At 39.0% G+C, this 20,802-nt stretch overlaps 2 protein-coding genes across 5 annotated transcripts in view; one reads left to right on the top strand and one right to left on the bottom strand.

Moving 5' to 3' along the window:
• Positions 1 to 2,663, bottom strand: part of LOC129928067 (uncharacterized) — a 36,666-nt gene extending 34,003 nt beyond the window's left edge. Inside the window, exons 1-2 of one of the 3 annotated variants that reach the window (XM_056040346.1) lie at positions 2,279 to 2,663; positions 173 to 365 (exon numbers count right to left, since the gene is read on the bottom strand). In XM_056040346.1, the coding sequence (XP_055896321.1) occupies positions 173 to 365; positions 2,279 to 2,330 (245 nt within the window). In that variant the 5' untranslated portion in view covers positions 2,331 to 2,663. Of the gene's footprint in view, positions 1 to 172; positions 366 to 954; positions 1,223 to 2,157 lie in introns of those variants that run through there. The other 2 variants (XM_056040355.1, XM_056040365.1) reach the window with 2 other exon arrangements.
• A 17,927-nt stretch (positions 2,664 to 20,590) lies between these two features.
• The window catches only part of LOC106073903 (5-hydroxytryptamine receptor 1D-like), a 41,261-nt gene continuing 41,049 nt past the window's right edge, over positions 20,591 to 20,802 (top strand). For both annotated transcript variants that reach the window (XM_056040333.1, XM_056040325.1), the window contains exon 1: positions 20,591 to 20,725. The gene's annotated coding sequence lies outside the window, so the exon portion shown is untranslated. The remainder of the gene's footprint in view (positions 20,726 to 20,802) is intronic.

Genomic DNA, 20,802 nt, shown 5'->3' with positions numbered 1-20,802 from the left:
TGTCACTGATTAAAAGAATGTTAGATGCTGGGTGGAAATGCCTATTGTTACTATATTAAAGTAAACAAGGGACCAAGTATAATGAGTGTTATAATGCAGTGTTAACTTTATGTTAATAGCAATTCTATAAGTAACATAAAGTCATGCTAAATACATGTCAAACTTCAACTACCTGGATAAGGAAGTAGTGGACGGCCTGCGATGTCCACTTCCATGAACCTCCCTCATGTTGTCCTCTAGTTGAATGCTACATGTCAGTTCTGTTGGTGTTTTGCTCCAAACTTTGTCCATGTTTGTTCTGGTTGGATCTACCTCGTTAGTCCCATGGGGGCGTGGTACACAAGTTGGAAGGCCACTAGTGGGAACTGAATAGTTAAGTTGAAATTAGTTTTCGTTGAATTGTTAAAAAAAAAAAAGGAATTGACTTTCAAAGAGTACAAATCATCATAATGAACCAATTGAACATATTAAATTCACATTTTGTTTACTAGAAGAAGACAGCTAAAGCTTGTTGTTACGAAGATTTCATTTCTTATCTCTCGTAGTATTTAATGAACAGATTTCCCCGCAAAGAGTTAATGAAAGGAATTTAGGTTTATAATGAAAACAGAATAAGTAAAACAATGGACGATGGAATACTAAATGTACAAAGCGAAGGTTTACATAAAGAGAATGTAAGTTATTAACACGAAAACTGTTCAGCAGCTTTTTAAAGTGAAAGCTTTTGAAATAAAATTTAGAGGTTACTCTACGGAGAATTATGATTTCATGTGATAATCAGAACACATACTCATCAGAGTTAAAAAAAAACTTAATGAGAACACCTACTCTCCAGAGTTAAATAACTTAATGAGAACACGTACTCCCCAGAGTTAAATAACTTAATGAGAACACGTACTCCCCAGAGTTAAATAACTTAATGAGAACACGTACTCCCCAGAGTTAAATACTTACGCTCCAGAGTTAAATAATTGAAGTTAAAGTTGTGTAGACTTGAGGGATGCTACATTGTGCCCTAGTGGTTGCGGTCTTGAGTTTGAATCATTCATTAAAGTTCTGTATCTTACTGTTCAGTGAACACGGAGTGCTGAGCCATTAACACGAAACAGTTAGAGGATTATAGTGCCTCCAGGCTCCTCTAAACTATCATAGGATTGTCAGGGAAACTTTACTTTTTATTTACAAGGGAGTCTAATGTTGGGATACTTAAAATAAAACATTGAAATCTTACACAGAGAGTAAATCAACTGATTGTAGAATTTTATTCACATATATATATATAGACCTGTTCAACAAAGTTTAGGTTAAAATTGAATTGAGCGCCATTGACCAAACTGTTAGATATGAATTGTCACAGTTAGTCAAGAAAATAAATATTTCAACTAACCGAATGTGTTACCATATATCGTGTAAGATTAAATCTATCTATCTATCTATCTATCTATCTATCTATCTATCTATCTATCTATCTAATCTATCTTATCTATCTTATCTATCTATCTATCTATCTATCTTATCTATCTATCTATCTATCTATCTTATCTATCTATCTATCTATCTATCTATCTATCTATCTATCTATCTATCTATCTATCTATCTATCTATCTATCTTATCTATCTATCTATCTATCTATCTATCTATCTATCTATCTATCTATCTATCTATCTATCTATCTATCTATCTATCTATCTATCTATCTATCTATATATATATATATATATATATATATATATATATATATGTGTGTGTGTGTGTGTGTGTGTGTCTGTGTGAAATGTGAGATAAATAGAATATGTAGTGTTTAATTAAAGTAGATTTTTATATTTTATTTAATTAATATGGATGCCATAGAAACTATAATGTTACACTTTTTCTAGATATTTAAATACTGTATTTTAAAATTTTAACAGTAACAATAGAACTCAATATGTTTGCTGATGTAGGCTTGCATTAATTCCATTACTCTAATGCACAACAGACAGAACCTAACATGTCATCCAAAATAAGAAATAAAAAATGACTAATTGTTTAGGGGCCAAACTACTTTTGCTAAACTAGAATGAGTCTAAACATAATGATTCTAGTTGAGCTCTTATTCAACTGGTGTTTCAAGACGACTAGTCCTGACGGTTCGAACTAAACCGATGTATGTTACCTCTTGAATCTAATCCCAATGTTTTGTGATCCACTCCACCCTTGAACTTGACGTTGTCTACACTAAGACGGTCAGAAAGTTGAAATATAAACAACTGAAGTGAAGAGGTCAACACATTTACCTTCCATCTGTGTGCTAGAGACTGAAACTGAAAGTGTACACATCACATCCATAGTGATAGGCCGAGAAGATCGATGAACTCCTGCCTCACTCACATCGATTGTTTGGCAGCTCTGGGCCGAGTCTGGTACAATTGGAATCTCAGGAAATGTAAGTAGGTCTAAAGTCCAATTGACACAGTTAAAAGTTAAAATACAGTCAGATGGGCACAGTCATATGTTAAAATACTGGCAAATTGACACAGTCAAAGGCTAAATTCGGCCAGATTTACACAGTCAAAGGTTGAAATACAGTCAGATAAAGCCTGTGAAAGCTTAAAATGCAGTCAGAATGGCACAGTTAAAAGTTAAAATACAGTCAGATTGACACAGTCAAAGGTTAAAATGCAGCCAGATTGGCACAGTCCTCAAAGGTTTAAATGCAGTCAGACTGCCCCAGTCAAATGCTAAATGCAATCCGATTGGCATAGTTCAAGGTTAAAGTAGTGTCCGATGGTCATAGTTTCAACACAGCACGTTTAAGACAAATGTTTAAACACTCAGCAAGTCAGTCATTGTTTTAAACACAGTCAGCAATTCACAGTCATTGTTTTTTTAATACAGTCAGCAATTCACAGTCATTGTTTTTTTAATACAGTCAGCAAATCACAGTTATTGGTTTAAATACAGTCATCAAGTCACAGTCATTGGCTTAAGACGTACTCATCTTCTTTTTTGAAGTAACGTCTGTATTATTATAAGATAAACACAGTCATCAAGTCACAGTCATTGGTTTATTAGCAGTCATCAAGTCATAGTCATTGGCTCAATAAGATATAAAGGAGTTATAGTCTATATACAGTTCTCGAAAAAAGTTCTAACGACTTCCAAGAAATGTGACATTTGATGTATATATCTGGGAAATATATCTGGGAAAAGAATTACTATCTAGTTGGCCACACTGGCAAAACTCTAGTTTGCGTTATAATTTTTCTAAGTATAAAAAAAATTAGCAAGATTACTATGACATTTTGTCTTGAACAGACCATAACTATAGCTGTATCATTAGAATTAGATAAACTCTGAGTAAATTTATGTATATGCTTAACCAGGAGTTTTGTTTTCGGTCATTGAGGAGGAGTAGAAAATGTTCTTTTCATTTTACGAAACAATAATCAACTTCATCATCATCGTCATCATTCCTTTAGGTTCCTCATAGAACATAGGGCCTCGACAAAAACACGCCACTCTCCACGGTCTCTTGCTAGTTTTTTAATGGCTTCCCAGCTCTTCCCTGTCCTCTCGGCTTCTTCTAGTATACTGTGTCGCCATGTTCCTTTAGGTCTTCCTCTGCGTCTTGTTCCCTGGGGGTTCCACTCTAAGGCCTGCCTAGCTCTGTTGCTGGTATCCTTTCTAAGGGTGTGACCAATCCATCTCCACTTCCTCTCTAAGATCTGCACTTCTATATTTTTCTGTCCACTCATCTCCAACAGTTTGGTATTTTCTCCTTTGTCGTACCTGTGTATTTTTAGGATATTTCTCAGGCATATGTTGATGAAGGTCTGTACATTTTAGCGGCCCCCGAAAGGGGAAAAGACGCTATTAGTTTTGTGTGAAATGTCTGTCCGTCTGTCCCGTTTAGATTTCGTAAACTAGAAAAGATAGTGAAAATCCGACATCACAATATTTTAGACCATTCAAAGTTCTAATGCAACTGCTACTTTTTTCTTTTCTGAAAGCGAAAAATCTAATTTTTTAAATCACTTATGCAAGCAGTTTTTTCATAAAAATACACCACTTTTACAACTATTAACTATTAAACACTCACACACTTGAGGCTCTTTATTAGGGGAGACAATTGTTCTCCATTTTTTAACACATATATGCAAAGGGTTGTAGATTTTTTGTCAACAATTTTTGTTTTTATATTTGTATTGTTAAGTTCTCAAAGTTCTGTTATACTAAGCACTATATTTACACACAAAGAAAGGTTTACTATTGTTTTAAAGAGAAAAAAATCTATTTAGTATGTATTATAAGTTAGACAAAATTTAAAACGAATAGTAATCTTGTAAACTGCATTTTCTTATCGCTGTTATCCACTACAGACCTTATATCATAACACATTACGGAAATGTATTTTTTCTTGAGGATTCGAATAAGAGATTGAGCCTTTACAAAAAAAAAATACATTAATTATAAGACTTCAGTTAGGCTAGGGGAGGCGCTGTAGCTGAGCGGTAAAGCGCTTGGCTTCCGAACCGGGGGTCCCGGGTTCGAATCCTGGTGAAGACTGGAATTTTCAACTTCGGAATCCTTGGGCGCCTCTGAGTCCATCCAGCTCTAATGGGTACCCGACATTAGTTGGGGAAAAGTAAAGGCGGTTGGTCGTTGTGCTGGCTACATGACACCCTCGTTAACCGTAGGCCACAAAAACAGATGCACTTTTCATCATCAGCCCTATAGACCACAAGGTCTGAATGGGTAACTAGTTAGGCCAGGTTCACATCTAACTTTACATTCACTTTCACCTATCCTTTGTGTGACAAGTCAAAATCTTGCTGTCAGAGTCACTCATTTTTATCACAGCATTAATTATTATTTATTATTATTTATTTATTTTATTTTTATTATTTCCCCGTTCTATCCCCAATTTCTTCACCCGCCCCACCTTTTCCTCTTCAGGCTAGACTTAGTCCACCACCTTGGAGATAGCTAGACCGCGTCCTTTCATTTATCTGCCCTTGATCGGGGAAATATAAACACATAATCTCTTTGGTCTTGCTCGCCAGATGTCTGACGGTCGCAGTTGACACCACCTTGGGTGGAATGCAAGTAAATCTTTCTTCCCCCCCCCCTCTCCCACGTCTCTCTTTGATCAAAGAGATTACTCGGGTCAACACGCCTCGTGACACTCCAAGTTGCGACTCTTGTCGGACTTCACCCACGTGAGTTAGCCTATCGCATTTCCTGCTTCCGCCCACCTCTTTCAGGGCCTTTATAAGGTAGATTACATCAAACCAGACCCTCTCATTTCTCTATCGCTGGCAATCGAGTCTGGACTATTTCATTTATTCTTACTCTTAGAGGAATACCTGGTAAGCCGAACTTAATCACAAGTTCCATCTTAATTACTTTTGTTTATATTTTTCACTGGATATTATCATGTGTATTTTATTATTTCATTTACATTTAATTAGTGCATTGTGTATTTCTCACTGTCGTAAGTAGAAAACATAAACATGGCATATATATATATTTATGTATCCCTTTAGTCATTCTACTTTGACGAGAGTGGCGCCCCTTGAACGGACGCTCTCTCCATTCAAGCGCGCTCCATTGTTCTCGGCCGACGGTCGTATGTAAACAAACCGTCATGGATCAGCCATCTATTTTCCAAATGCCATTTGTCATCATCTCCCCCATTGTACTCAAAAGCGATTTTACCAATCTGACGAATGCACCTCAGTCGAGGGCATCGATAAGATGCATGAGAAACATGTCCTAATCTGTCTTTATTTATCCGCAGCCTCCCTCAGGTGTCTGCCTATTTATCGGATCACTCACCTGCCTATTTATTTCGCATTGTCTGCCCAGTCAACTGCCTATTTGCTGCTCAGTGTCTACTCGACACTACTCAACTATTTATTTAGCATTATCTGCCTATTTATCGGATCAATCACCTATTGCCTTCGCACTTAGTGCTATTCAGCACTGCACTCCTGCCTATTTGTGTGGAGCGCTCCTGCCTATTTGCTATTGAGTATCATCTACTGCCTACGTGGATCTACTCAACTCTACCACTTGGCGCTATCGGCTCTACTTGCCTGCCTATTCGACAGCCCACCTGTCAACTTATTAGGTACGACGTCCCTATAGACCCAGAGTCTGTGCGAGACGTCATAGCTACGCCAAACCCCCTGCAACTCACTGGACTTATCCTGCTAACTACGCTGCTCACGGCAGATCAGCTCTGCCCGCAGTACCCTTGTGCCCACGGTAGCCGGCCACCCGCCCTACTGTGCCCACTACAGATACCAGAACTTTGGATTGAGACTCCACAAGAACTGTATCGCCGGCGTCCCTCTACCCGCTAGAGCGCCATAACCAGCTGCAGAACCTCAAGCCAGGATCACAGCCAGCTGCGACATCAACAGGACAACCAGCTAAGTTCAGAAGAAAAAGTGACATACTCTCTTATTAAGTGCACGAGTGATGATTAAATATAATATTGCTTAGAGATAGATGCAAACTCTCCCCCTTTTTTATTCTTCTATGTAAATATTTATGTAAATAAATATTCTTCATTTTAAACTTTGTATCTTTCTTTCATTGCTTGTCTCGTTGCGCGCCTGCTCCCGATTTATATGCTGACGGGTTGGTGTGTGATAGCTTCAAAAATAATCATCCCCTAGACATTAAACACGCCAAACACACGTCACTTTCGCCAACCTGTCACACTTTGATCTGCTGGACCGTTGGGGCACTACACAAGATCTGTCAACCTTCTTTCTTCATTCTTATCTCTCATTTGTCTTTGATATAATTTCATTCGGATGTTCTTTATGAAAATATTGAAGTCTGCTTGGGTGGACCACTACGGGGGCCGATTTTGAGTTTGTGTTTCCACACAAACTGTCTTTGTAACCTTGTTTTGTTGTCGCTTCAGTTGTTCTCTATGTTTGAGAACCAGTAGGACATCCTTGACATTAGAGTTAAAGATTCTTATTTTAGTCTTGTTTGAGATGTGCGGGGATTTCCAGGTTGGTTTTAGCTGTGTAAATGTCGGACGCGCTAGATTTATACGGCGTTTTATGTCTTCCACTGTTTCAATTTGTTTATTGTTTACTTTAAGTACTTTTATTTTTTGGTGGTTTATTTTGAGGCCTACTCTTTTTCCTACTTCGCTTAAAGCTGTGACTTTTCTTGCATATCCTGTAGTCTGTGTGATAATAGAGCTATGTCATCAGCGAATTCCAGATCTTCCAGCTTTTGTGTGAGATTCCTTTCCCTGCGTTAGAGTAGGCATCTTTTGTGACCCAATCCAATACTAGAAGGAACAGGAGTGGTGAAAGAAGACAGCCCTGTTTGACTCCTGTTGTGACTGGAAATTCCTCTGACAACTCGCCACAGTGGGTTACTTGGCAGGTAAAACCATCATAAAAGTTCTTGATTATGCTTATTATTTTATTTGGGATCCCGTTATGTCTCATTACAGTCCAGATAGATTCTCTGTCGACACTATCAAAAGCTTTTTCAAAGTCGACAAAAGTTGCATAGAGAGGAGATTGCCATTCGACACATTGTTCTACAATTATTCTCAGTGTTGCTATTTGGTCAGCAAAAAAATCTTCTTTTTCTGAATCCGGCCTGTTCTTCCCTTAGGTGTTCATCACATGCTCCCTATATTCTGTGTAGTAGGATTCTGCTGAAAATCTTGCTTTGTACTGACAACAAAGTGATGCCTCGCCATTTCTCACATCGTGATAGATCTCCACTCTTTGGTATTTTTATTAGCAAGCTCATTTTCCACTCACCGGGGGTGTTTCTGTTAACCAAATTTTGTTGAATAGTTTGTGCAGTTGGTCAACTATTTCACTTCCTCCTTCTTTTAGGACTTCGGGTGGTATGTTGTCAATTCCAGCAGCTTTACCTGTCTTCATTTGTTTGAGTGCATTCCTTATTTCTTCTTTTGTTATTTCTTCCATTTTTTATGTCTAGTGCTGGTCCTACATTTAGATCTGGTGGATTTAGTGGTTTGGGTCTAGTGAGCACTTCTTGAAAATAATCTTTCCATCTTTCAAGTTGTTCATTTATTGAAGAAAGTAGTTTTCCATATTTGTCTCGGACTGGAACATTGCAATTAGCCTTTTTGGTACTGAGAAGTTTGGTGATTTTGTACAGTGGTTTTATATCTCCTTTACCTGCTGCTTCTTCTGCCTGTTCTGCCTGATTATTATAAAATGATCGTTTGAGCATTTTGGTGACTTTTTGTGAAACTGCATGGTAGTCTTGTTTGGATTGTTGCTTGTAGTTTCTTGTTTTTGCTAGGTTAACTGCCTGTTTGGCGCATTTTCTCTCTTCGATTTTATGAAACAATAATTAACTTCATAAAGGAAGAATTATCTTTTTTTTTAAAAGTATTTTTAAAAATGATTTTCTTTGTTTATAATTTACTTGTTTATAATTCCTCTTTTTAGGTTGCAAACCATGGGCGTTGCCCGGGGGAGGACATTAGGGTTCCCCCCGAAATGAAATCGCCCACCCTCCCATTCTTCTATACCATCACTTGCACCAGTGCAACCCCATTCTTCTAAACCATCACTTGAACCAGTGCAACCCCATTCTTCTAAACCATCACTTGCACCAGTGCAACCCCATTCTTCTATAAAACAAAAAAATAATGCACTTGACAGTCATCAAATTCCTTGAGCGTAGCAAAGGGGGATTTTGAGTTTAAAACCCCCTCCAATTTTATTTTTACGATAAACCACCTCTTTAATATAAAATTACAGCATACAACAGTTACCAGATTCTATGAGCGCAGCCAAGAGGAGTTTTGAGTCTATGAGCGTAGCCAAGGGGGGTTGGGTTTAACACCACCCCCTTCCAGAGGGCTCTAAGTTTAAAACCCCCTCAAGAAGATTTTTGAGTTTTAAAAAGAGAGTTTTGAGGTTAAAACCTCGTTTTCAATATTATTCTAAAGCAAACTACAGTCACCAAATTCTATTAGCGTAGCTAAGAGGGTTTGTAGTTTGTTTAAAAAACTATCCAGATATTTTTAGTGTAAACCACCCCAACAGATGGTTTGACTATAGAACTTCCCTTTTCGATATAAAATCTAAAGCGAACTACAGTCACCTAATTCCATGAGCGTAGCCAAGAGGTGTTACAAATTTCTACCAGTCCCTTGGCTTCATTAGTAAGGTGCAGTGAATAGCAGATTTGATTTTTGAACTAACATTTTTTAATAGCAGGAAAATGCACTGTAGATACCTCAGAATATGCATTGTTTTGTTGTTTTAAATACCGGAAATAGTGCATGGCACTCTCCCAGACCTCTGGATGGCAAGAGCGGGGTGTCTACAGTCTTTCATTTAACTCCATAAGAACCTATTCTAGAGTACAATAAACGATTTCCGAAAAACTGAAGGGTCGGAATGTAATAAATATTAATTACGTACGTGTACATACAAACACTAAAAAATAAATAAATAATAATCATAACCCTACCCTAACCCTAACCCCCGAGTCAAAACGGAGTTTTACTATCACTTAGGACCGACTGACCCTGCTCACATGTATGTATGTATGTATTTTTCTATATAATTCTCTTCATGGCTCAACCATTCCTGACACCAAGAAGTCATGGAAAGATCACTCTTTTATTTCTGCAAGTTGAACAAACTAGAGTTACCCCACGTAACCTTAGCGGCGAAAAAAAAGAGGGGGGAGGGAAGAGCAAGTAGTATTCACCCGTCACTAAATAGCAGGGCCGGACTTAACCATTGTTGGGCCCTATGCGAGTTTGGGTTAGGGTTACGGATAATAAGTGAAAATTAAGAGTTTGTATAAGAAAATAAATTCGTCTTTGCATTTTATTCATTCTTTACAGAATTACTTTACGAGCCTTGCGTGTAGCGAAGTCATACAGTATATCATAAAAATTATATTTCCTACATAGATCACGCTCAGTAGCAAGTAAGTACCGCCACTCCAGCCACAGATCTCTGGTGACCCTCCAAAGTACTGTGTAAGAACCGCCACTCCAGCCACAGGTCTCTGGTGACCCTCCACAATACTGTGTAACTACCACCACTCCAGCCACAGGTCTCTGGTGACCCTCCACAATACTGTGTAAGGACCGCCACTCCAGCCACAGGTCTCTGGTGACCCTCCAAAGTACTGTGTAAGAACCGCCACTCCAGCCACAGGTCTCTGGTGACCCTCCACAATACTGTGTAACTACCACCACTCCAGCCACAGGTCTCTGGTGACCCTCCACAATACTGTGTAAGGACCGCCACTCCAGCCACAGGTCTCTGGTGACCCTCCACAGTACTGTGTAAGGACCGCCATTCCAGCCACAGGTCTCTGGTGGCCTCCACACTACTGTATAAGTACCGCCACTCCAGCCAGAGGTCTCTGGTGACCCTACACAATACTGTGTAAGTAGCGCCACTCCAGCCACAGGTCTCTGGTGGCCTCCACAATAATGTGTAAGTACCGCCACTCCAGCCGCAGGTCTCTGGTGACCCTCCACAGTACTGTGTAAGGACCGCCACTCCAGCCAGAGGTCTCTGGTGACCCTCCACAGTACTGTGTAAGGACCGCCCCTCCAGCTACAGGTCTCTGGTGGCCTCCACACTACTGTGTAAGTACCGCCACTCCAGCCAGAGGTCTCTGGTGGCCTCCACACTACTGTGTAAGTACCGCCACTCCAGCCAGAGGTCTCTGGTGACGACTCCCTTGTGAAACGGCGTGGCGGACTTGCTGGACTGGGTTGACAGGTCTCTCTCAGTCTCACCCGGGATGAGATTTTAAAACAAAGCTAAAAGCTCACCCAAGTTAACCCAACCAAGGCCATATTCGCTACCCGTTGTTCGCCTAACCAAATTTTAAATCAAAATGATATTGTGCCAGGACTGTATTTAAGTGAGACCCCGGGACAGGATTTTTGTGGAGTCCCCTACACTTTTTGGAAAGCGTGACTAAAACTCCAGTTCTATACAACTCCTATCTAGTAGCATGCCAGAGTTTGGAAAAAATGTAAATTTAATCTCATTTTCCTTCTTTTTGAAAAAAATATTTAGTATGAGTATTCAGAAAAAAATTATGTTTTAGAGTTTGAGGAAGTAAAATCTGGATTGAAGCATTACCGTAAATCCGGAGCTGCATTTATATAGTACGTGCACGCAACAAGCGAACTCTTCTTAACCATGATAGTTAAAATAAATTATTGACGGTAATATGAAATGTAAGATCTCTACATATAATGTCGGAAATTTTTGGATTTCTGTGTGGGCCCAGGGCATCAAACCCCAACTTCACCGCCCTCACCCAAATCCGACCCCTTGTAGTACACTCCTTATATTTATTTTCTAAAAACGCTCTGAAGCCATTTCCAACGTTTGCTCTTCTTCTACATGCCACTAACTTTTTGGTTTGAATATTTTGATAATGATAAACCATGGACATTGTTTTTCAAGTCCATTCACACTTTCCTCAAATGCCTTGATATGGATTTCAGAGTATCAGCATCAATTTTATTGTTAGAAACTGACTAAGAAAGAGAAACCAACTCTCTTTTACCATAAATTTAGTTTTGCCATGAGAGAATGTAATAAATCTTGTACGCGAAGCAAATCTCATTGCCTTGTAACGATACGTTGAGGTAAATTTCAATCAGAATCTATCTGCTAAGTTTGCAAAACAATATCCAGTCTTACAAATTCTCAACTAAAAATCACTAAGAAAACATTGAAGCAAATTTGCAATTTTAAATTATCGATTTAGAATTTTTTCTCTTGATAGAAAGTGATCGGTATGAAAAAGAAGCTGGGTATGATTACTTCCCTTTTTTTCACATATTTACGAACAAGAGGATATTAAAAACAAAACAGCCAATGCGTTGCATCGCGTACTGTTCCCGTGACATTTGTCCTCACTTTGGAAACACTGCTGTAGAGTATTGGATACGAAACTGACACATTTATATTTGTGTATATGTCATAAAAGAGAATAAAAACAAATAAAACAAACTGACATTTTAAATTTCTTTAAAGTATTTGAATTCGTCTTAAAGGGTTTTAACGATGATACTGCCGAGCTGAAAGTATTTTTTGACCCGTTGTATTTCTTAAAGAATTTCATTTGAATTTTACTTTCCAAAATCCTTGTAGTGGAGGCTGTGAAGAAATGTTTATTTTAAACAAAATTCGAGCGACAAGAACACTTTTGGGGGTAAATTTCATTCAATTTATTTTTCTTTTGTGTATTTGAGTAGCCATGTGACATTTTGTAAATGGCTTGTAATTCTTAATTTGATTCGAAAGGTTAGAAGTTACTTTTCTCGCCTAATCGTAAGACTATTTCCTCTTTGGAACTAAATTAAAAAGTATTACAATCACTCTGCATTATAAGATCTTTAACTACACCAATAACGCCTACAATATTTGCTCGGTTGTCGTATCCTTCAACACAACAATTTTATTTAACCCTTTTATAAAGCTTTCCCAGTATTTTGTTATCGAAATGTTCGCCACTAAAGTGTTTGATGTAGGACAATAACCAGATATTTGTGAAGCTTGATAACAATGTCTAGGGAATTGGAGCGAAAAAGAAATTTGGCATCTTTTGTCATCCAGGGTGCTGAGGGCTTTGCACTGGGATTTTGTGCCTCCTCATGTGGCTGAGGGCTTTGCACTGGGGTTTTGTGCCTCCTCATGTGGCTGAGGGCTTTGCACTGGGGTTTTGTGTCTCCTCATGTGGCTGAGGGCTTTGCACTGGGATTTTGTGCCTCCTCATGTGGCTGAGGGCTTTGCACTGGGGTTTTGTGCCTCCTCATGTGGCTGAGGGCTTTGCACTGGGGTTTTGTGCCTCCTCATGTGGCTGAGGGCTTTACACTGGGGTTTTGTGCCTCCTCATGTGGCTGAGGGCTTTGCACTGGGGTTTTGTGCCTCCTCATGTGGCTGAGGGCTTTGCACTGGGGTTTTGTGCCTCCTCATGGGGCTGAGGGCTTTGCACTGGGGTTTTGTGATTCCTCATGTGGCTTAGGGCTTTGCACTATGGTTTTGTGCCTCCTCATGTGGCTGAGGGCTTTGCACTGGGGTTTTGTGCCTCCTCATTTGGCTGAGTGCTTTGCACTGGGTTTTTTTTGCCTCCTCATGTGGCTGAGGGCTTTGCACTGGGGTTTTGTGCCTCCTCATGGGGCTGAGGGCTTTGCACTGGGGTTTTGTGATTCCTCATGTGGCTTAGGGCTTTGCACTGGGGTTTTGTGCCTCGTCATGTGGCTGGTGAGACCTGGAATGTTCGGCTGCACACAGGGCAGGTTATTCCAGCTGGAGCTTGTGTCATTGGCCTTGCTTTTCTTCTCTGGCGCTTTTCTTCTGCCAGCGCTGTTCTCTTTTCCTCAGGAATTTTTGCGCCAGTTTTCACAGCTCAGTTATGTGCATCTATCTTCCATGTGGTTGGGTCAATGCTGAAGGCATTTCAGAAAAGCTTTGAGGGTGTCCCTAAAGCGTTTTCTTTGTTTACCGCGTGAGCGCTTTCCTTCCCTTAATTGGCAATACAGGAGTCGTTTAGGGATTCGGTGGTCTTCCATTCTGCAGATGTGCCCCGTCCATCGCAGCTGGGACTGCATCAGGATTGTGTGGATGCTTTACAGACCCACTATTCGAAGGACTTCAGTTTTTTTTTTTTTGTTTTTTTTTTTTGCCATTTGTATTTGGACGTTTCAGAGGCATAGAGCAATTCACCGAGTACATCGGAAGTCAACGAGAGATTATGGCTCTACCTATTGGCCTATTTCCTCTTACAAACTTTTTCACGCGGGCGCCACAATGAGGGCAGGAAAAACTCTATATACCAGATAAATTAATTTGATTAAACATGAAACAAGATTAAATTGGCAATGGTTCGTTTTCTTTAAAAGTAGTAGTGTGCGTGAGTGATCAAAGGACACCGTGCAGTATGTGTGACTGTGTGAGTGATCGTAGAATGCCGTGCAGTCGGTGTGAGTGATCGCAGGAAAAAAGGAGGTAACTCAACGAAGGTAAACAGGAAAAGATGAAGGATTGTATATTATAATAAAAAAAACACAAAAGGCGACAGTCAAGCCTTGGGTTCACATACTGAGTCTAGTTCTACCACTACTTTTAACTTCGTGCTAGTTCATACTGAGTCTAGTTCTACCACTACTTTTAACTTCGTGCTACTTCATACTGAGTCTAGTTCTACCACTTCTTTTAACTTCGTGCTAGTTCATACTGAGTCTAGTTCTACCACTTCTTTTAACTTCGTGCTACTTCATACTGAGTCTAGTTCTACCACTTCTTTTAACTTCGTGCTAGTTCATACTGAGTCTAGTTCTACCACTACTTTTAACTTCGTGCTACTTCATACTGAGTCTAGTTCTACCACTACTTTTAACTTCGTGCTAGTTCATACTGAGTCTAGTTCTACCACTTCTTTTAACTTCGTGCTACTTCATACTGAGTCTAGTTCTACCACTTCTTTTAACTTCGTGCTAGTTCATACTGAGTCTAGTTCTACCACTACTTTTAACTTCGTGCTAGTTCATACTGAGTCTAGTTCTACCACTAATTTTAACTTCGTGCTAGTTCATACTGAGTCTAGTTCTACAAATACTTCCTACAAACCTTAACGCAAAAAATATATTAGACCGGGCCGCCGCTACCTATTGTGCAACGCGTGCATTGCAAGCAGGCAGCCGACTTTAGGGGGCGGCCAAATCATTATTCCAAGGTTACTTTTAAAAAAAAGTTAAATAAAAAAAAGTACTTAAATATTTTATATAAATTCTAATTATTCCATTATTCTTTGAAAATATAAACGATATTCGTACTCAAGAAATTATTTCGAAAACTAGAACAAAAAAAAAATAGAGCAGTGTACGAGGGATTCCCACGGGTTTTTCCATATGCGCCTACTCATTTCTGGCTATAAATTTGCGGGTTGTTTGTAATATTTGTTTTGAGTCGAATAGCCCGCACTGTAAGTAGATCTATTACCGGTAATTAAATAGTTCTACTAATCCCTCCAGAGTCTAGTTCATCATTTATTTTCACTTGGGGGGGGGGGGTGCTTATTCCTCACATGTGGACTGGGGACGGTGCAACGTCCTGACAAAAAGGTGTGTGTGTTTTCTTGGTGGCGGTAAGAAGAGGTTAAGCGATTGATTGGTGGTTATGCAGTGACGATGATAGAATTATCGTGCTTAGTGCAAATGTGAGACGATCTTAAGACATGAAGAGTAAAGACTTTTTTGTTGTGAGCTAGATTTTATTTAAATATCAGTTTATTTCATGACTATTAGATCTATATCAGTTTATTTCATGACTATTAGATCTATATCAGTTTATTTCATGACTATTAGATCTCTATTTCATCTCTAGTTCAATCGTGAATAATAACAATTCTATTGTGTTTTTGTTCACAAAGAATTTCAAGTTCAAGTTATTTAAAGTTTATTTATTAAAAAATATAAAACGCCTACATTGATTCAGTTGTAGCCTACTAGCTGTCTTGAGCTAGAAGCCAACAACCGACCAACAACAGGGGGGAGGGGAGGCGAAAAAATGTTCCGACCCCTTGCCAACTTGAGGAAGAACTTTTTAAAATGCTTAACAATGATGTTGGCAACACAATTTTCCAAAAAAACAACAACAACGTTTTAGTGAAATGTCATGACGTTAATTTGTTTTCTATACACAGTGTTCAATTCAAGAAGGCGAAATGAAAAATAAAACCTAAAAACTGTGACTAAGTTTCTTTTCTTTTTTATTACATTCTAGAAAAAACCCGAATAACTCACGGACTTTACCCTAGGAGCCTACATCGCTCCTCTGGGCTCCAGCTTCTAAAGGGGGCTCGAACGGAAATGTTGTTATCTAGGGAGTCGCCACCCGGGGATGTAAGAAACACTGCCTTACTATGTTTTATTACAAGTCATTGTTTAAGTGACTAGTACTTTGGATTATTTACTTTGTATTAAATTCAAGAAACATATTTAGCGCTGAGTAGCTTCATTTGTTGGATAAATCGTAGGCAACTCTGAATCCATGTCAGATGATTGTGGATACAATGCACATCTCTCCAAAATACAATCGTGATCATTATTATGAAAGTGTACGGAACGTTGAAAATGTTTCACCGTCAAATGGCTTTTGTGTTTCGTGCTTTTTGTTTTGGATTGTGTTTTAACGTACACTAACAAACAAGTGAACCCACGTCCAGACCATGTAGAGCCTAACACTGTTGAGCTGTCAAAGTGATCCAGAAGTGTCTATAGATCATTTCCGCTGTTCATTGTACTATACCCGCCGCAAGCTCATCAATTATAATCGTCGCAAATACAGGAGCATAAGTCGACAAAACGAGATTAGGTTTGAGTGTTTATGACAAAAGTCAAGATGTCAGATTTCTCTAGGCACGTATATCCGAAATTGTTCTTAATGCATGGTTCATGGTTGTACTTTAGGCATACATCAACGGTGCGAAAAAATGGAATGGTCTACAAAAAAATGGATTTAAATCAAAGGTCATATTGGAACACTGTCCAGCTCAGTCTTAATAGATTTTTTTTTTTAGAAAAAATAATGGGGGGGGGGGCGGCATTTTTAATTTCGCATGCAGGCGGCCACAACCCTCGCGGCGGCCGTGATTAGAAATACCCTCTGCAACTATTGTTAGCGAATTCTGGACTTTTCATAGTTTAAAATTTATGTAACATTACCAGTACACACCGGCTTGTTTATTGTGGCCTAAACACCCTTTTTTTTTTAGTTTTAATAAACGGGCCGCATTTTAATGATCATAAAAACCTCTTTAGTCCGTGAATTAGTGTAGCTGTATTACTGAAATTTTACGGCCCGCTCTCTCTTTCATTCTCTCTCTCTTTCATTCTTTCTCTTTTTCATTCTCTCTCTCTCTTTTTCATTCTCTCTCTCTTTCATTCTCTCTCTCTTATGAACCCTCATTTTGTTCATTTGCGCATTGTAATTTGATTTGATTTGGAAAGACCCGCGTCATAATGCGCCCCGACTCCGACACATACACGCTCTCTTATTTTGGGACCGTTAATTTTAGTAGCACTTTGACTTATCCGCTCCCTCCCCCTTCTCTCCCATCCCCCACCACCAACAAAAAGTTAGTCCTTGGTACGTATTCCCATGTCTACATTTCTCTCTTGGTCTAGCGTGCTCTCTAAATATAAAGAAATTTCAATTCGGTTTTATTAATGGTAATAATTTATTTGATCCCTTTTAAATGTAGTGAAATGACAATAGATCTAGATTTATCTTTTAAATGTAGTGAAATGACAATAGATCTAGATTTATCTTTTAAATGTAGTGAAATGACAATAGATCTAGATTTATCTTTTAAATGTACCGAAATGACAATAGATCTAGATTTATCTTTTAAATGTAGTGAAATGACAATAGATCTAGATTTATCTTTTAAATGTAGTGAAATGATAATAGATCTAGATTTATTTTTAAATGTAGTGAAATGACAATAGATCTAGATTTATCTTTTAAATGTACCGAAATGACAATAGATCTAGATATATATTATGTGTGTGTATACGTAATTTATTATTATTTCATTCTGATCCTTCATTTCGGAAGACGTTTATTGTACCCTAGAATAGGTTCTTACGGGAGTTAGTGTAAAAAAATGTAAACACCCCGCTCCTTGCCAGCTAGGAAGTCTGTGGGCGGAGCCCCGCGGCCAAGCACTATTTCCGATATTTAGAACAAAAAAATGCATGTTCTGAGGATTTTTTTCGGGGAGGGTTTTGGAATCCCCCCCCCCCGACCTCCCCCCCCCCCGGGCGGAAAAAAATTATATATATATGTGTGTTTGTGTGTGTACATAATTAATCTTTATTACATTCTGACCCTTTCGGAAGACGTTTATTGTTTATTGTAGACTCCCCGCCCTTGCTAGCAAGGGGGTCTGGGAGAGTTCGCAGCGCTCCCCAGCGCGGGGCGAAGCCCCGCCGCCGAGTACTATTTCTGGTATTGAAAGCCAACAAAACGCATATTCTGAGGTATCTACAGTGCATTATCTTGCTATTAAAAAGTTTTATTTCAAAAACCTAATGTGCTATTCTTACTGACTTAGACCCTCTCGCACCGTTCGGCGCATTTTCCGGCAAGCTGTTTCCGCAACTCTTATTTTGCGTAATTCAATTTGTCGGGAAACATGTCCCGCAAAACCTCATGCGACGCTCTGTCACAACCTTACTAAGGATTCGCCTCCCAGTTCGGCATATGATTTCTTTGATTTAGACCCGATCTCTATGACTGACTCCTAAAATCTGTCTTAGCCATCTTTGTTGAGACACATTTAATGATTTTCAATTTCGGCAGAAGACTATTCACACTTAATTAATGGAGCCCAAGCCACTGGTAGAAATTTGTAACCTTTCTTGACTACGCTCTTGGAATTACATGCCTGTATTTCGCTTTAGATTTTATATCGAAAAGGAAAGTTTTTTTCGTCCAATCATCTGTTGAGGGGTTTTAAACTAAAAAATCTCTGGTTTTTTTTGTTTTGTTTTGCTCCCTCTGTTTTTTTTTTTTGTTTTGTTTTGCTTTTAATTCAAAACCCCATTTAGCTACGATCATAGAATTTGGTGACTGTAGTTTGCTTTAAAAAAATATTGAAGAGAGGTTTTCAACTCTAAACGCTCTGTAGGGGAATTTTAAACTCAAAACCATCTGGAGGGGGTTTAATCTTTAAAGAAAAAGCCATCTGGAGGAGGGGGATTTAAACTCAAAACCCCTTTGGCTACGCTCATAGATTTTATAGTGTGTAATTTGCTTTTTTTTTATTTTGAAGAGATACTTTTTAGCTTCAAACCCCAAATGGAAAAGGGGGGGGGGTTAAACTCAAAACCCCTTTGGCTACACTCATAGAATTTTAAGTGTGTAATTTGCTTTTTTATATTGAAGATTGGGTTTATCGTAAATTTTGGATGGGGTTTTAAAATCAAAATCTTCCTTAACTGTGCTGTTGGAATTTGGGGATTGTTGTTTGCATTTTTTTTGTTTTGTTTTATAGAAGAGGGGGATTTAACTGCAAAAACCTCTGGTAGGGGGTTTAAAATTCAAAACCCCCTGTAGGGGGTTTTAAGCTCAAAGCCCCATGGTAGAGGGATTTGTATCTCAAAACCCCCTGATAGGGGTTTTTTAAATCTCAAAACCCCCTGATAGGGGGATTTAAACTCAAAACCCCCTGGTAGAGGGTTTTTAACTCAAAACTGCCTCGGCCGTGCTGTGGTAAGTGATGATTTAGTATTAAAATCTCACCTAAAATAAACAAAATGAAAGCAAAAATCAGTCACTTAATTACGTCCTCCCCCCCTGCGGGGCGGGGGGGGGGGTATTTCATTTCGGGGGTATCTACAGTGCATTATCCTGCTATTAAAAAAAATTTGAGTTAAAAAACCAAATCAGCTATTCACTGCACTTTATCAATGGAGCCCAGCGACTGGTACAAATTCGTAACTTTTTGAGGCTACGCTCATGGAATTTGGTGACTGTAGTTTGCTTTAGATTTTATACTGAAAAGGGAAGTTTTATCGTCAAAACCATCTGTTGGGAGGGGGTTAAACTAAAGAATATCTGGAGAATATGGGGACTGTAGTTTGCTTTAGAATAATATTGAAGAGGGTTTTTTTAACCTCAAAGCTATCTGTAGGGGGGGAAGGTTAAATTCAAAACCATCTGGAGGTGGTTTTAACTTAAAGCCCTCTAGATGGGGTAGATGTTAAACTCTTGGCTACGCTCATAGAATTTTGTGTGTGTAGTTTGCTTTAATTTTATATTGAAGATGTGGTTTTTAGCTTCAAACCCCGCTGAAGGGGGTTTTAAACTCAAAACCCTCTGGAGGGGGTTTTAACTAAAAACTCTCTGGAAGTTTTTTTTTATTCTGCATAATACGATCGTAATTTGCACCTCCCTGCTAAACAGATTTTGTAAAGAAATGAAATCCAGTTTTCTGCTGAACTCGCTAGATGACAAAAGACCTTTAGTATAATAGAAGAGGTGAGTGACAACTCAAGAGACTAGCTTTATTCTTGCATGAAAGTCCAACTGCCCTCCAAATGTTTTTAGCATGCATTAAAGATCTTCGGGGCTCGCAAAGACCTTCCTTCAGGGAACAGTATCAGGAAAAAGAAGAAGAGGCAGACAGAGAACGCGATGGGAGGACAACATAAAAGAATGGACGGGCCTGCCATTGAAAGAGCTTCTAAACAAGGCAAAAGACAGGGAGGAATGGAGAGTCTTGTTTGGTACCCCAACGGTCCAACAGACTAAGGGATAGGTAAAGGTAAATGTTGCTGGTTCTGTGAATGACTAGAATACTCGCGTCAAATCTTCAGCTGAAATGACTTCTGAGCTTTACAGCAAGAGTGAGCACCGCAACAGAAATCAATCAATAGACATTATGTAGAAAGCTTAAGTTAGAAGATCGCCTGCTTTAGATCACGAGACTCACAACTTACTCTCACACTGCGCGCGCCCACACAACATCACGTGATTCCAGACGTCATCACGTGACTGGCCTAACCGAGAGACTATGGTTAGATAACTACTGATGAGTTCAGTTATAGACCTTAGATAACTTTGAAAGGTGTATATTACTACTCAACAGAGTTATTTCTCTTCAAAAACTGTAGTGTTCCCCAGCGTTACTGACTAGATGGTAAAACAAAGGTGAGTGCTGGATTTTTATTCAATTTCAAAATCTCAAAACTAAAATATTTCTAATGTCTTTACATGTATAGGCCTAT

This window comes from Biomphalaria glabrata, chromosome 1 (assembly GCF_947242115.1).
Source record: "Biomphalaria glabrata chromosome 1, xgBioGlab47.1, whole genome shotgun sequence".
NCBI lineage: Eukaryota > Metazoa > Mollusca > Gastropoda > Planorbidae > Biomphalaria > Biomphalaria glabrata.
The sequence above is the reverse complement of the archived record's forward strand: the minus strand, read 5'-3'. Positions and strand labels throughout refer to the sequence as shown.